Raw genomic sequence first — 13,810 nt, 5'->3', positions numbered from 1 at the left:
GGGGGTAAACACCTAAAAGTAGGATTGCTGGATCATATGGGAGGTGTTTGTTTAACTTTTAAACTGCCAGATGGTTTTTCAACATTGTGTTTTAACTTTGCATTCCTCCTAGCAGTGTGTGAGAATCCAGGAGCTTCACATACTCGCCATCACTTACTATTAGGATTTTAGCCATTGTAGTTAGTGGGTGTGCAGTAAATCTCATTGTAGTTTTAACTTGCATTTCCCTAATGATTAGTGATGCAGAACATCTTTTCATGTGCTCATTTGCCATTTGTATATCCTCTTTGGTAAAGTGTCTGTTCAGATATCTTGCTCATTTTAAAAATTGTGATGTCTTATTGAGTTGTAAGCATTCCTTATATATTCTAGATACAAATTCTCTGTTAGATGTATGTTTGGCATATATTTTTCCCAGTCTGTGTGGGTCCTTCCATTTTTGGGACAGGGTCTTTTTTTTTTTTTTTTTTTTTTTAATGTTCATTTTTGAGAGAGAGAGAGAGAGCATATGTGAGATGGGGGAAGGGCAGAGAGCGAGGGAGACAGAGGATCAGAAGCGGGCTCTGCACTGACAGCACTAACAGCAGAGAGCCTGAAGCAAGGGCTCAAACTCATGAACTGCGAGATCATTACCTGAGCTGAAATCAGACGCTTAACCAACTGAGTCACACAGGTGCCCCTGTAACAGGGTCCTTTGAAGAGCAAAAGTTTTTAATTTTGATTAAGTCCAGTTTATTGATATTTAAAATTTTTTAGTTCATAAGTTTTGTGTTCTCTTTAAGAAACCTCTGCCAAACTCAAGATCATAAAGGCTTTCTGTTCTCCTCTATGTTTAGATGTATGATCCATATAAGTTAATTTTTGCATATGGCTGACATTTATTATTTTTTTTGCATATGGCTATCCAATTGCTTTAGCCCATTTATTGAAAAGATTATCTTTTCCTCCACTGAATTTTTGTGGGTCTATTTCTGGACTTTTTATTCCATTCTATTTACATATTTGTCTATCTTTATGCTATACTCATTCACTGTCTTAATCATTGGAAGTTTACAGTAAATCTGGAAAGCAGGAAGTATAAGTCCTTCAACTTTGCTATTCTTTTTCAAAGTTGTTTCAAAGTCTCCCAATCCATAAACACAGCATATCTCTCTACTTGCTTAGGTCTTCTTTAATATATCTCAGCAATGATTCCTAGTTTCCAATACACAGTTTTTGTACACATTTTATCTTAGGTATTATTTTTAAGTCATGCATAATAAACTTTGATTGAATGCTGGACATTGTGAGTTGTAAACTGATAGATGCTGGATTTTATGGTCTTCCTGTAAACAGTTAGGTTCTGTTCTGGCATGTGATTATCTTACTTGGGATCAGTTTGATCCTTTTTCAGCTAGCTTTCAAGCTTTGTTAGCACAAGTCTAGAGTAGCCTTTACTCTGGAACTAACTTAACTCCACCATTAGGATGATATAGTTCCAAGGACTCAATTCCTTGTATAATCCCTTGAGTTATGACGTATCTGAACTCTGGCCATAGAGCACAAACCATTCTTAGCCCTGTGTGAGCTGTGAGAATTGTTCAGCTTACTTCTTATAGTGGTTCTTTTCCCAACCTAATGGAGTTTCATCTCATTATTAACATGTGAAAATTCAAAGATTTGAGGGTATTCTTCTTTTCACACCACCATCATTTTATCATAATCATTATTATTAAAGCTATTCATTCTGAGGGGACCTACCTACAGCACCTTAACGCTGGGAAATCTCCCTGCTTACTCCTTTTCCACCTACTCTGAAGTGAGCAATCCCCTTTCTGTGATTCCAGTGTATTTTTCTAAACCTCTGTTAAAGCACTTACTGCATGTATATAGTTGCTTCCCCTATAAACTCCTTGGGGGCAGACATTCTAATTTCTCTTTTTAGTCCTAATTCCTACCTCAATTCCTGGTACATTAGGCATTCAATATCTGTCAGCTGAATCAAGACTATTCATGTGGGGCCCCTGGGTGGCTAAGTCAGTTAGTGTCTGACTCTTGGTTTCGGCTCAGGTCATGATCTCAGGGTTGTGAGATCTAGCCCTGCATCAGGCGCCATGCTGGGTGGGGAACCTGCTTAAGATTCTCTCTCTCTCATTCTCTCTCTCTCTCACCCTTTTTCCCTCCCTCTACCTTCCCCCCTACTCTGCTCACAAGTGGGCTCTGTCTCTCTAAAAGAAAGAAAGAAAGAAAGAAAGAAAGAAAGAAAGAAAGAAAGAAAGAGAGAGAGAGAGAGAGAGAGAGAGAGAGAGAGAGAGAGAGAAAGAAAGAAAGAAAGAAAGAAAGAAAGAAAGAAAGAAAGAAAGAAAGAAAGAAAGAAAGAAAGAAAGAAAGAAAGAAAGAAAGACAGGGAGGAGGAAGGAAGGAAGGAAGGAAGGAAGGAAGGAAGGAAGGAAGGAAGGAAGGAAGGGAGAATATTCATGTAATCAGTGTCTGTGTATATTCCTGGGTGGTCAGTGGGGGACTAGGGACAAGGAAACAAACATGTTCTTTGCTCTTTCTATTACCTGCAGTTCCTTCAAACTTCCCCAGATGATATTAAGTAGGTGACTTCCTTCATTGTTCAAAGACAGGTCTGATCTTGTATTTACATTTAAGTATATAAACCCTCAGTATATGTGTTGTGATTTTTGATGGCAAAATAAAAGAATTACAATTATTTATACATGTTCACTAGACAGAGATGACTTTTAAATTGAAATTAGGCCTACAATTTAAAGTATTATGTTATAAAAGGAGACAGTAAGGTTATCTTTTTAGTATGTGTATTTAAGGAATCTAGAATTTTTAACCAGGTGATTTACTCTAGTCATTTTTATAAAAATAATTTTTTTATGGAATACAATAGCACCTGTAAAGTACTTTGCAAATAAAAATCTTCAAAAAGTGATAGCTATTATACTCTTATTCCTTGATAGTCTAGCATTCTTATTTCTTTGTTTTGTGACTATTAGAAAAACATCCACACTTCTAATAGTAATTTTTCCATGTTTATTCATTCTGCCTTTTAAAAAAATTAATTCAGGGGGCACCTGGGTGGCTCAGTCTGGTAAGCATCCAACTCTTGATCTCGGCTCAGGTCTTGATCTGAGGGTTATAAGTCTGAGTCCCACATTGGGCTCCATGCAGGGTGTGGTGCCTACTTAAAAAAAAAAATTAATTCAGGTAAAATAGTGTTGACACAGCATTTCCTTTTGTAACTTATTAACCATATTATGCTAGAACACTTTATCAGCCAAATACACCAAGCTATTTTTGACTTTACCATTTCTAAGACAGAAAGAAATATTATCTTATTGACATGTATGTTCTTATAGGTGTTGCCCATACAAGTAATCCCATCAGTCAACAATTTGTTGTAGAGGAAAATGCCTTTCCAGTACTTATTCATTTACTGAGAAATCACCCTTCTCCTAACATTAAGGTATATAAATGGTTTTAATATTTTTTCTGATACAGTAAAAATTAACAGAAATATGACTTTCTGAGAATAAACTGTATCTTCATGCAAGTTCACAAGTATACTAGAAAAATTTAACCTATCCTAAAAGTTTAAAAGAGTTGCTTTATAAATATAGTAGTAAAGATAAAGTAAATTTTATTAAAATATTAAATTTTCAAATAATTAAGTCTTGTGTCCTTACTCATCAAAATTTTATTCCTCAGATATTTGGTTATTCACAGAATTTCTTCCCTACTTCCTCAGATACTGATTGCTAAAACTGGGTGGGGATAATGAGGATATGTGATTTATGTAGCAAAAATTCTCAAATTTAAGTGATTCCTGTCAATGTTAACCATCAAAACAGCCCTACCTCTACCAGTGTGAACATTACAGATATCTTACAAGTTATTTAAGAGTCCTTCACTCTTCTATTCACTTCTGGTGAACTGCCTTTAATAAAATGACATTAGCATATATTCAAATCCTTTGGAGATTTATGACATCTAGAGTTGGCCAGGCAGGAAATTATAACAACAAAAAATACATTTTTCTCTTCAAAATTAGGTATGAGTTCTGTCGGAAATGAGAAAACAGAAGTATGTAAGCAAATACAGAATTATTTCTTTTAAGGAAGGTGTTACCAGAAAAGATGTTAGGGGGCGCCTGGGTGGCTCAGTCGGTCAAGCGTCCGACTTCAGCTCAGGTCACGATCTCACGGTCCGTGAGTTCGAGCCCCGCGTCGGGCTCTGGGCTGATGGCTCAGAGCCTGGAGCCTGCTTCTGATTCTGTGTCTCCCTCTCTCTCTGCCCCTCCCCCATTTGTGCTCTGTCTCTCTCAGTCTCAAAAATAAATAAACATTAAAAAAAAAATTAAAAAAAGAAAAAAAGAAAAGATGTTAGAAGTTATGCAGCTTTTCTGGTTATGAAAGAGATTATTCTATTATAGGAGTTAATTAGGGAAACAGAAGGAAGGAGCATATTTTTGCAATTTTTTGGCTTGAATTATATGAAAAACTACACTGACTTTCAAAGTACAAATAAATTTCATAAGACCATGGAATTTGCCACATAAAAATACATTTTTATTTTAAAACATGCATTTTCATGTTTTAAACAAAGTTTACTTTTATTGTGTCCATCCATATTTCAGTATATGCTTTCAATGAGTTCTTCAACTTGTTAAAAACATAACATCAGTACATTTCAATACTTCAAATAGGATGCTATAGTAAACAAAATACTTTTGAAATAATAAGCATGCTTTTCAAATTCATAACATTTTTCATAGAAGTGCATAATGTAATCTTAAAAAACTTATCTTGAGTCCCGAAAATAAACAAAGTTCCTTTACATCCTCCTAAAAGGCTTCAGAATGTGAATTAAATGACCCTGGAACTAGAGCAAAACTATTCTTCAGGACTATTTCCCGGTCTTGGGAATTTTTTCCTTAATTGATAGGCCTTCCATTGAAGCCTTAGAATTCAACGGTCAACAGCTAACAAGCAGTTCAAAAGTTTTTTATTCCAGGCCAGGATTTAAAAAAAAAAAAATTCTTTTTTAGATGTGGAAAGGATACAACTATGCACTTAAGATAATACCTCCTCACATTTCCTGCTGGCTCTGGTTGCTCCCCAACCCCCTCTCAAAAGGAGCTTTGTGTTGGTGATGGCACAATTAGGAAGGATATTTTCCCAGCTGTTAAAAATTGCTAGGGACATTGCTTTGGACATTGTAAATGCCACTCTATTATTAGAGAATTGGAATCAATGAATTACACAGTTGAATTAGTATATCCCATATAAATGTTTGTATAATGAAATATGTGATTTGATAAACCATGAGTGAAAAATAAACTAATTTCTACATACTTAGGTTGAAGTGGCATTTTCCTTGGCATGCATTGTCCTAGGGAATGATCTGTTACAGAAAGAATTACAAGAAAATGAAGGATTTAAGTATGCCGATGTCCTTCATCTTCTTCACTCACAAGATAAGGTAATGCCTTTACAAAATGTTAAAGCTCATGTAGAATGGTTTTTAGACCATATCCTCAAATTATGTCTTTTGCACAGCAATATTTAAATATATTACATAAGAAATGTAAAATCTCTTTGGTAGATCATTAGTTTGTAATAATGAAATAATATTGTTCCATATTTTTCATAGTTGACTTATTTCATCTTTGAAAGGTAGCAATTTTTTTCTTTTTAATTAATTAATTAATTAATTAATTAATATTTTATTTTTTATTTTTAAAAATTTACATCCAAATTAGCATATAGTGCAACAATGATTTCAGGAGTAGATTCCTTAGTGCCCCTTACCCATTTAGCCCATCTCCCCTCCCACAACCCCTCCCGTAACCCTCAGTTTGTTCTACATATTTATGAGTCTCTTATGTTTTGTACCCCTCCCTGTTTTTATGTTATTTTTGTTTCCCTTCCCTTATGTTCATCTGTTTTGTCTCTTAAAGACCTCATATGAGTGAAATCATATGGTTTTTGTCTTTCTCTAATTTCACTCAGCAAAATACTCTCCAATTCCATCCATTTCCATTCCATTCAAATTTCTTCACTGGATTATTTGTTTTTTGGGTGTTGAGTTTGATATGTTCTTTATAGATTTTGGATACTAGCCCTTTATCTGATATGTCATTTACAAATATCCTCTCCCATTCTGTCGGTTGCCTTTCAGTTTTGCTGCTGATTGTTTCCTTGTTGTGCAGAAGCTTTTTATTTTGATGAGGTCATAGTAGTTCATTTTTGCTTTTGTTTCCCTTGCCTCCGGAGACATGTTGAGTAAGAAGTTGGTATGGCCAAGATCAAAGAGGTTTTTGCCTGCTTTCGTCTCGAGGATTTTGATGGCTTCCTGTCTTATATTGAGGTTTTTCAATCATTTTGGGTTTATTTTTATGTATGGTGTAAGAAAGAGGTCCAGGTTCATTCTTCTGCATGTCGCTGTCCGGTTTTCCCAGTACCACTTGCTGAAGAGACTGTCTTTATTCCATTGGATATTATTTCCTGCTTTGTCAAAGATTAGTTGGCCATACATTTGTGGGTCCATTTCTGGGTTCTCTATTCTGTTCCATTGATCTGAGTGTCTGTTCTTGTGCCAGTACCATACTGTCTTGATGATTACAGCTTTGTAGTATAGCTTGAAGTCTGGGATTGTGATGCCTCCTGCTTTGGTTTTCTTTTTCAAGATTGCTTTGGCTATTCGGGGTCTTGTCTGGTTCCATACAAATTTTAGGATTATTTGTTCTAGCTCTGTGAAGAATGCTGGTGTTATTTTGATAGGCATTGCATTGAATATGTAGATTGATTTGGGTAGTATCGACATTTTAACAATATTTGTTCTTCCTATCCAGGAGCATGGAATCTTTTTCCATTTTTTTTGTGTCTTCTTCAATTTCTTTCATAAGCTTTCTATAGTTTTCAGCATATAGATTTTGGTTAGATTTATTCCTAGGTACTTTATGGTTTTTTTGTGCCACTGTAAATGGGATCAATTCCTTGATTTCTCTTTCTGTCACTTCATTGTTGGTGTATAGGAATGCAACTGATTTCTGTGCGTTGATTTTATATCCTGCAACTTGGCTGAATTCATGAATCAGTTCTAGCAGTTTTTTGGTGTAATCTTTTGGGTTTTCCATATAGAGTATCATGTCATCTGCAAAGAGTGAAAGTTCGACCTCCTCCTGGCCGATCTGTATGCCTTTTATTTGTGTTGTCTGATTGCAGAGGCTGACTTCCAATACTATGTTGAATAACAGTGACGAGAATGGACATCCCTTCCTGACCTTAGGGGGAAAGCTCTCAGTTTTTCCCCATTAAGGATGATATTAGCGTTGGGTCATTCATATATGGCGTTTATGATCTCGAGGTATGTTTCTTCTATCCCTACTTTCTTGAGGGTTTTTATCAAGAAATGCTGCTGTATTTTGTCAAATGCTTTCTAGGCATCTATTGAGAGGATCATATGGTTCTTGTCCTTTCTTTTATTGATGTGATGAGTCACTTTAATTGTTTTGCAGATATTGAACCAGCCCTGCATCCCAGGTATAAATCCCACTTGGTCGTGGTGAATAATTTTCTTAATGTATTTTTGGAGCCGGCTGGCTAATATCTTGTTGAGGATTTTGCATCCATGTTCATCAGGGAAATGGGTCTATAGTTCTCCTTTTTAGCGGGGTCTCTGTCTGGTTTTGGAATCAAGGTAATGCTGGCTTCATAGAGTTTGGAAGTTTTCCTTCCATTTCTATTTTTTGGAACACCTTCAAGAGAATAGGTGTTAACTCTTCCTTAAATGTTTGGTAGAATTCCCCTGGAAAGCCATCTGGCCCTGGACTCTTGTTTTTTGGCAGATTTTTGATTACTAATTCGATTTCCTTACTGGTTATGGGTCTGTTCAAATTTTCTATTTCTTCCTGTTTCAGTTTTTGTAGTGTATATGTTTCTAGGAAGTTATCCATTTCTTCCAGATTACCCATTTTATTGGCATATAATTGCTTACAATATTCTTTTATTATTGTTTTTATTTCTGCTGTGTTGGTTGTGATCTCTCCTCTTTCATTCTTGATTTTATTCATTTGGGTCCTTTCCTTTTTCTTTTTGATCAAACTGGCTAGTGGTTTATCAATTTTAATTCTTTTAAAGAACCAGCTTCTGATTTCATTGATCTGTTCTACTGTTTGTTTTTTTTTGTTGTTGTTGTTGTTTATTTGTTTCAATAGCATTAATTTCTGCTCTAATCTTTGTTATTTCCTGTCTTCTGCTGATTTGGGGTTTTATTTGCTGTTCTTTTCCCAGCTCCTTAAGGTGTAAGGTTAGGTTGTGTATCTGAGATCTTTTTTCCTTCTTTAGTAGGGTCTGGATTGCTATATACTTTCCTCTTATGACCTTTGCTGCATCCCAGAGGTTTTAGGTTGTGGTGTTATCATTTTCATTGACTTCCATATACTTTCTAATTTCCTCTTTAACTGCTTGGTTAGCCCATTCATTCTTTAGTAGGATGCTCTTCAGTCTCCAAGTATTTGTTACCTTTCCAAATTTTTTCTTGTGGTTGATTTCGAGTTTCATAGGGGTGTGGTCTGAAAATATGCATGGTATGATCTCGATCTTTTTGTACTTACTTAGGGCTGATTTGTGTCCCAGTATATGGTCTATTCTGGAGAACGTTCCATGTGCACTGGAGAAGAATGTATATTCTGCTGCTTTAGGAGGAAATGTTCTGAATATATGTTAAGTCCATCTGGTCCAGTGTGTCATTCAAAGCCATTGTTTCCTTGTTGATTTTTTGATTAGATATCTGTCCATTGCTGGGAGTGGGGTGCTGAAGTCTCCTACTATTATGGTATTACTACTGATGAGTTTCTTTGTGATTGTGATCAATTGATTTATATATTTGGGTGCTTCCACATTTGGTGGATAAAGGTTTACAATTATTAGGTCTTCTTAGTGGATAGACCCCTTGATTATGATATAATGCCCTTCTGCATCTCTTGATACAGTTGAAAGGTAGCAATTTTAATGCTTAGAGAGCCAATAAACAAATCTCTTCTGTCCTGGACGCATCAAATTTTTCTTTTTGAAATTTTATGATATTTGAAATGTTATGACCTTTCAACTCTCAGTCACCCACTATTCCAGTGGTGCTTCTCAAACTTTGTGATAAAGGAAAGCCTTCCCCCAGCAATCTGTAATGGGTAGGATAATTAAAACAACAAAAACTTTAAATTTTGCAATAATTTTAGGTTTTCCAAAATTTTGCAAAAATAGTAGAGTGTTCTAGCATATCCTTCATCCAGCTTTCCTGGATGTCAACCAGCAATTAACATTGATACCATACTATTAACTAATCTGCAAACTTTATTTAAATTTTGCCAATTTTCTCACCAGTGTCCTTTTTCTGTCCCAGAATGCAATCTAGGATCTCACATTACATCTATTTGTCATGTCCCTTTAGTTTCCTTCAATCTGTGAAACTCAGTCCTTTGTTTTTCATGATTTTACATGTCTTCCATGATTTTGACATTTTTGATGAGTCCACACCAGTTACTTTGTAGAATGCCCTTCAATTTGAGTTATCTGATGTTTTCTCATGATTAAATTGAGGTTATGCATTTTGGCAAGAATACCATAGAAATGATGTGGTCTTCTTCATTCACCTGCCCAGTGCATCATTTCAGGAGGTACATGGTGCTGTTATGTCTTATAACTGGCAATGTTAACTTTGGGTACTTGGTTAAGGTAGTATCTGCCATATTTCTCCACTGTAAAGTCACTGTACTTCCTTTTTTTAATGAGTATCTTAAGGTGAGACATTTTGAGCCTGTGCAAATATTCTGTTTTGCATGTACTTTTGCTCAACAATTTTAGCATCTACTGATGCAGCAATGATTACTGTGGTATTTGGCTAACGACAATTTTTTTGAAAGTTCTCTCTCTTTTTTTTTTTTTTAAATCAAATTTATACTTAAATTCCAGTTAGTTAAATGCAGTGTACTATTAGTTTCAGGTGTACAATGTAGTGATTCATTACTTACGTACAACACCGGTCCTCACTACAAGTGCCCTCCTTAATCCCCATCATCTACTCAACCCATCTCCCCACCCACTTCCCTTCTCATCACAATCAGTTTGTTCTCTATAGTTAAGAGTCTGCTTCTTGGTTTTCCTCTCTCTTTTATTCCCCTCTATGTTTGTTTTACTTCTTAAATTCCACCTGAGTGAAATCATATGTTATTTGCCTTTCTCTGACTGATTTATTTTGCTTAGCATACTACTTTCTAGCTCCATCCACATCCTTGCAAATGACGAGATTCATTCTTTTTACGGCTGAGTAATATACCATCATATATATACATATACACCACATCTTTATTCATTCATCAGGCAATGGACATTTGGGATCTTTACATAATTTGGCTATTGTTGATAATGCTGCCATAAACATCTTTCTAGATTTATTAGCTGGTATTTAACTATAAAGAAGAGCTGTTCCTTTTAAATTCGAATTCCCAGTTTTTGTAATCCTGATGTCAACCATTTTGTCAACTGTCATTGGTCCATGGGCCATACTTTGGATACCACTAACCCTAGAGAAATTTGAGAACTTTTGTTGTCTATAGTGCATTTAGCAATTAGGGAAGAAAACTGCCAACTGTCAGTTTTAGATTTGGGAAGAAGAAAAGAGGGTTATGAGGGGAGAAATTAACTCAAAGCATTATTTATTAATATATAGATTTCTACTGTACTGTGGTATATGAAAAAATGGAGATGTGCTGCTGTAATAATATGGGGAATATAGGGTGAGGAGACTGAATTTGTGTCTGACTGACTCTTTAAGCCACCTTTCTTCTCTCTCTGTTCATTCCACATTTTATTCTCATTGCTCATTCCTCAGGGACACCCTTCTCCTTTTTCTTCTACTACTCATTCTGCTCTTAATCATTCTCCTTTTCTTCTCAGCCTGTTCCCACCTGCTTCATTCATTGGACCCTGTTCTTTTGTGTATTCCTAATACTTTTCTTCTTGCTTATGGCCAGGTGACTACTTTGTGTGTACATAATTTTTATTATGGAAAATTTCAAACACATACAGAATAAAAGAGTAGCACAATGAACTTAAATATTCCTATGACCCAGTTTCAGCACTTATCAATTCATGGCCAGTTTTATTTCATCTATATATCCACTTGCTCTTCCTATATTATTTTTCAAGAAAATCTCAGGCATCATATAATTTTATTGGTAAATATTTTAGTATGCACATATAGCACTTTTATGTAATGATTAACACTGAAAGAAGAAAACTTGCTAAGATTAATGGTTCTCTCTGTACTACACTGTTCAAGCAAAATATTAAAAATAAGATTTAGTGATAAAGTTCTATCTTTTGGGTCTTTCTGGAAGATCTACCATACTGTTCATCTTTGGCAAGTGAACAGACTCTAAGAATTGGCTTTTGCTCTGTTTGCCAAGTCCCAGAAAATTAAAATGTGATTTTTAAATCATCTTTCGTTTCCCTCTTAGGATATAGTACAGAATTTTACAAATGAACTTATTTTGAGAGATGATAGAGACCATCCCACAATGCATAACATGTAATATATAGTATGCTATACAAGGAAGTTTTGACTTATCAAATTCTACTTTGAAATGTTGAAATGAAAATAAAAATATGCTAAAACAAAAAAGTTGAGGGTTAGTGAAATTATGGAATTTCCTATTACTGTTTAGGTATTTATTTGCACAATTATTAACTAACATTCCCTCTGAATATGAAAATTACTTCTTTCTTCTCCCTGAAGCCACAACTTACTTCTCTATTTAATCTGTTCAATGACATCCTGGGTTGACTCTATTACCTGTTTTCTCCAATGATGTCATGTTTTACTCCCAGAGATAAGAATGTAATGTATTTAGATGGGCGAGAATTCAAAATCTATTACCTTGAGTAACATAATAAACGAACTAAGTTAAAGATAATGCATGTGGGGCGCTTGGGTGGCTCAGTCAGTTAAGTGTGTGACTCTTGATTTCAGTTCAGGTCATTGTCTCACCATTCGTGAATTTGAGCTCTGCATCAAGCTTTGCACTAACAGCACAGAGCTTACTTGGGATTCTCTCTCCCTCTCTTTCTGCTGGTTCTTTCTCTCTCTTAAAAATAAATAAAAATAAATAAACCTAAAACCTGCCTTTTTGAGTTAAAAAAAGAAAAAAAGATAACACATGTTTCTCCTATTTCTAGGATGTTTGTTTAAGAGCAGGCTATGCATTAACCCTTTTTGCCTTCAATAATCGCCTTCAACAATACTTAATATTGGAAAGTGGAATAATGACCATATCAATTTTTGAACCTTTTCTTGAATCAACAATTGAAACTGAGAAGGCAATGGCAGCATTTCAGGTACAAAACTGAAGTTAAAACTTCAAATCCATAAGTGTCTTTTTAGTCAAAAACTTGAAAATTAGAAAAAATTTTAATCTGGAAAAGTGTTTACTGATTTGTAAAGTTTGCAGTATTTTTCACACCAGCCCTTTCCACCTCATAAAATCCCTGTTATTTATGAGGATATCTTCATTTTACCAGCACTTTTTGCCTTTGTACCTTATCTGATGCTTATAAGAACCCTGTCAGGTTGATGGGCAGATAGTATTATTTTTATCATCCACATATTACAGGCAGAAAAACATGGTAGTATCCAAGACATGTTTTCTAACTGCAGATCTTTACCTGATCACACTGGTTCTTCAACCCATGACAACTAGATGTATATGGGTTCTTCTTATTCTCTCTCTTCTTTTTCTATCCTATAACATTTAGGAGAAATATTTTCTATGAACCCATACTTCAAGAATGGAAAACCTGCAAATATTGTAGGAAGAATGCAATGGCCTGCCATGTTCACTGCAGTAATCAGATAGGGACAAGCACTCTAACTCACACCCCTGCCACTTGCTTTTCTTCTACTGAATAATACCAAATTACCCTTCTAACCTTCCTGAGAAGTAGCCAAAAAACATTAAAGCTTAATTAGAGAAGCCAAATAGAAAACATTCAATGATTCTATGCTTCTTTGTGTTTTCAGATTATTATATTAGCTAAAGTCATTATAGACATGGACCATATTACTTTGTCTGCAAGAGGTGTCACTATTTTAGTTGACAGTCTGTATTCAGTTCATTCTACCACTATTGTCTTGACAGGTAAGAAATAACTAGAAGGTAGTTATATAAAACAACTACATAAAACTATTTTCAAAAATAATTTTTTGTAATCTGAGCAATAATAAAATAATAAGCCTGATACTATGTCACATAGTCTGAAGAATGAGCTGGTATAAATCTACATGAACTCCACAGTAAGCCTACATGGAACAATGGGAGTCTACTCTGTACCCCAAAAAGCAGCAGGGTAACTCTGAACATGGCCTTTTTGATTTCTTACTTTTTCAAACCTCTATTTTTTCCAGAAAGAAAATGAGAATTAAACTATGAGCTACCAACAACAAAGTTTACACACTGATTTATGAAAGTAATGGCAGATTTATACTGCTATACTTCTGTCTGGTTTTCTTTTGATCAATTGTTCACATTTTGCTAACATTTAAAGAGTTGCCTTTGTTGCTATGCAATATAGCAAAGCAAAATAGTCCAACAGAGTTCTTGGCACACTTAATGCTAGTTGTGTAACTGTATCTCCTCCAGAGTTAACTTTCAAAATTAATAATAAGCTAATTGACTTGATATATCACTTTTTTTTTTTAAACGTTTATTTATTTTTGAGACAGAGAGAGACAGAGCATGAACAGGGGAGGGGCATAGAGA

The 13,810-nt window shown here is 35.0% G+C and overlaps 2 protein-coding genes across 4 annotated transcripts in view; one reads left to right on the top strand and one right to left on the bottom strand.

The window, feature by feature from the left end:
- Window positions 1–13,810, top strand: part of ANKAR (ankyrin and armadillo repeat containing) — a 70,768-nt gene that overhangs the window by 49,019 nt on the left and 7,939 nt on the right. For both annotated transcript variants that reach the window (XM_058711358.1, XM_058711349.1), the window contains 4 exons: window positions 3,354–3,460; window positions 5,353–5,475; window positions 12,231–12,389; window positions 13,072–13,189. In XM_058711358.1, coding sequence (XP_058567341.1) covers window positions 3,354–3,460; window positions 5,353–5,475; window positions 12,231–12,389; window positions 13,072–13,189 — 507 coding nt within the window. The remainder of the gene's footprint in view (window positions 1–3,353; window positions 3,461–5,352; window positions 5,476–12,230; window positions 12,390–13,071; window positions 13,190–13,810) is intronic.
- LOC131501390 (ORM1-like protein 1) overlaps window positions 3,014–13,810 on the bottom strand; it is a 51,173-nt gene continuing 40,376 nt past the window's right edge. For both annotated transcript variants that reach the window (XM_058711452.1, XM_058711460.1), the window contains one exon: window positions 3,014–3,178. The gene's annotated coding sequence lies outside the window, so the exon portion shown is untranslated. The remainder of the gene's footprint in view (window positions 3,179–13,810) is intronic.

Source organism: Neofelis nebulosa, chromosome 2 (assembly GCF_028018385.1).
Source record: "Neofelis nebulosa isolate mNeoNeb1 chromosome 2, mNeoNeb1.pri, whole genome shotgun sequence".
In the NCBI taxonomy this organism is placed as follows: domain Eukaryota; kingdom Metazoa; phylum Chordata; class Mammalia; order Carnivora; family Felidae; genus Neofelis; species Neofelis nebulosa.
This window is presented reverse-complemented; position numbering and strand designations above follow the sequence as displayed.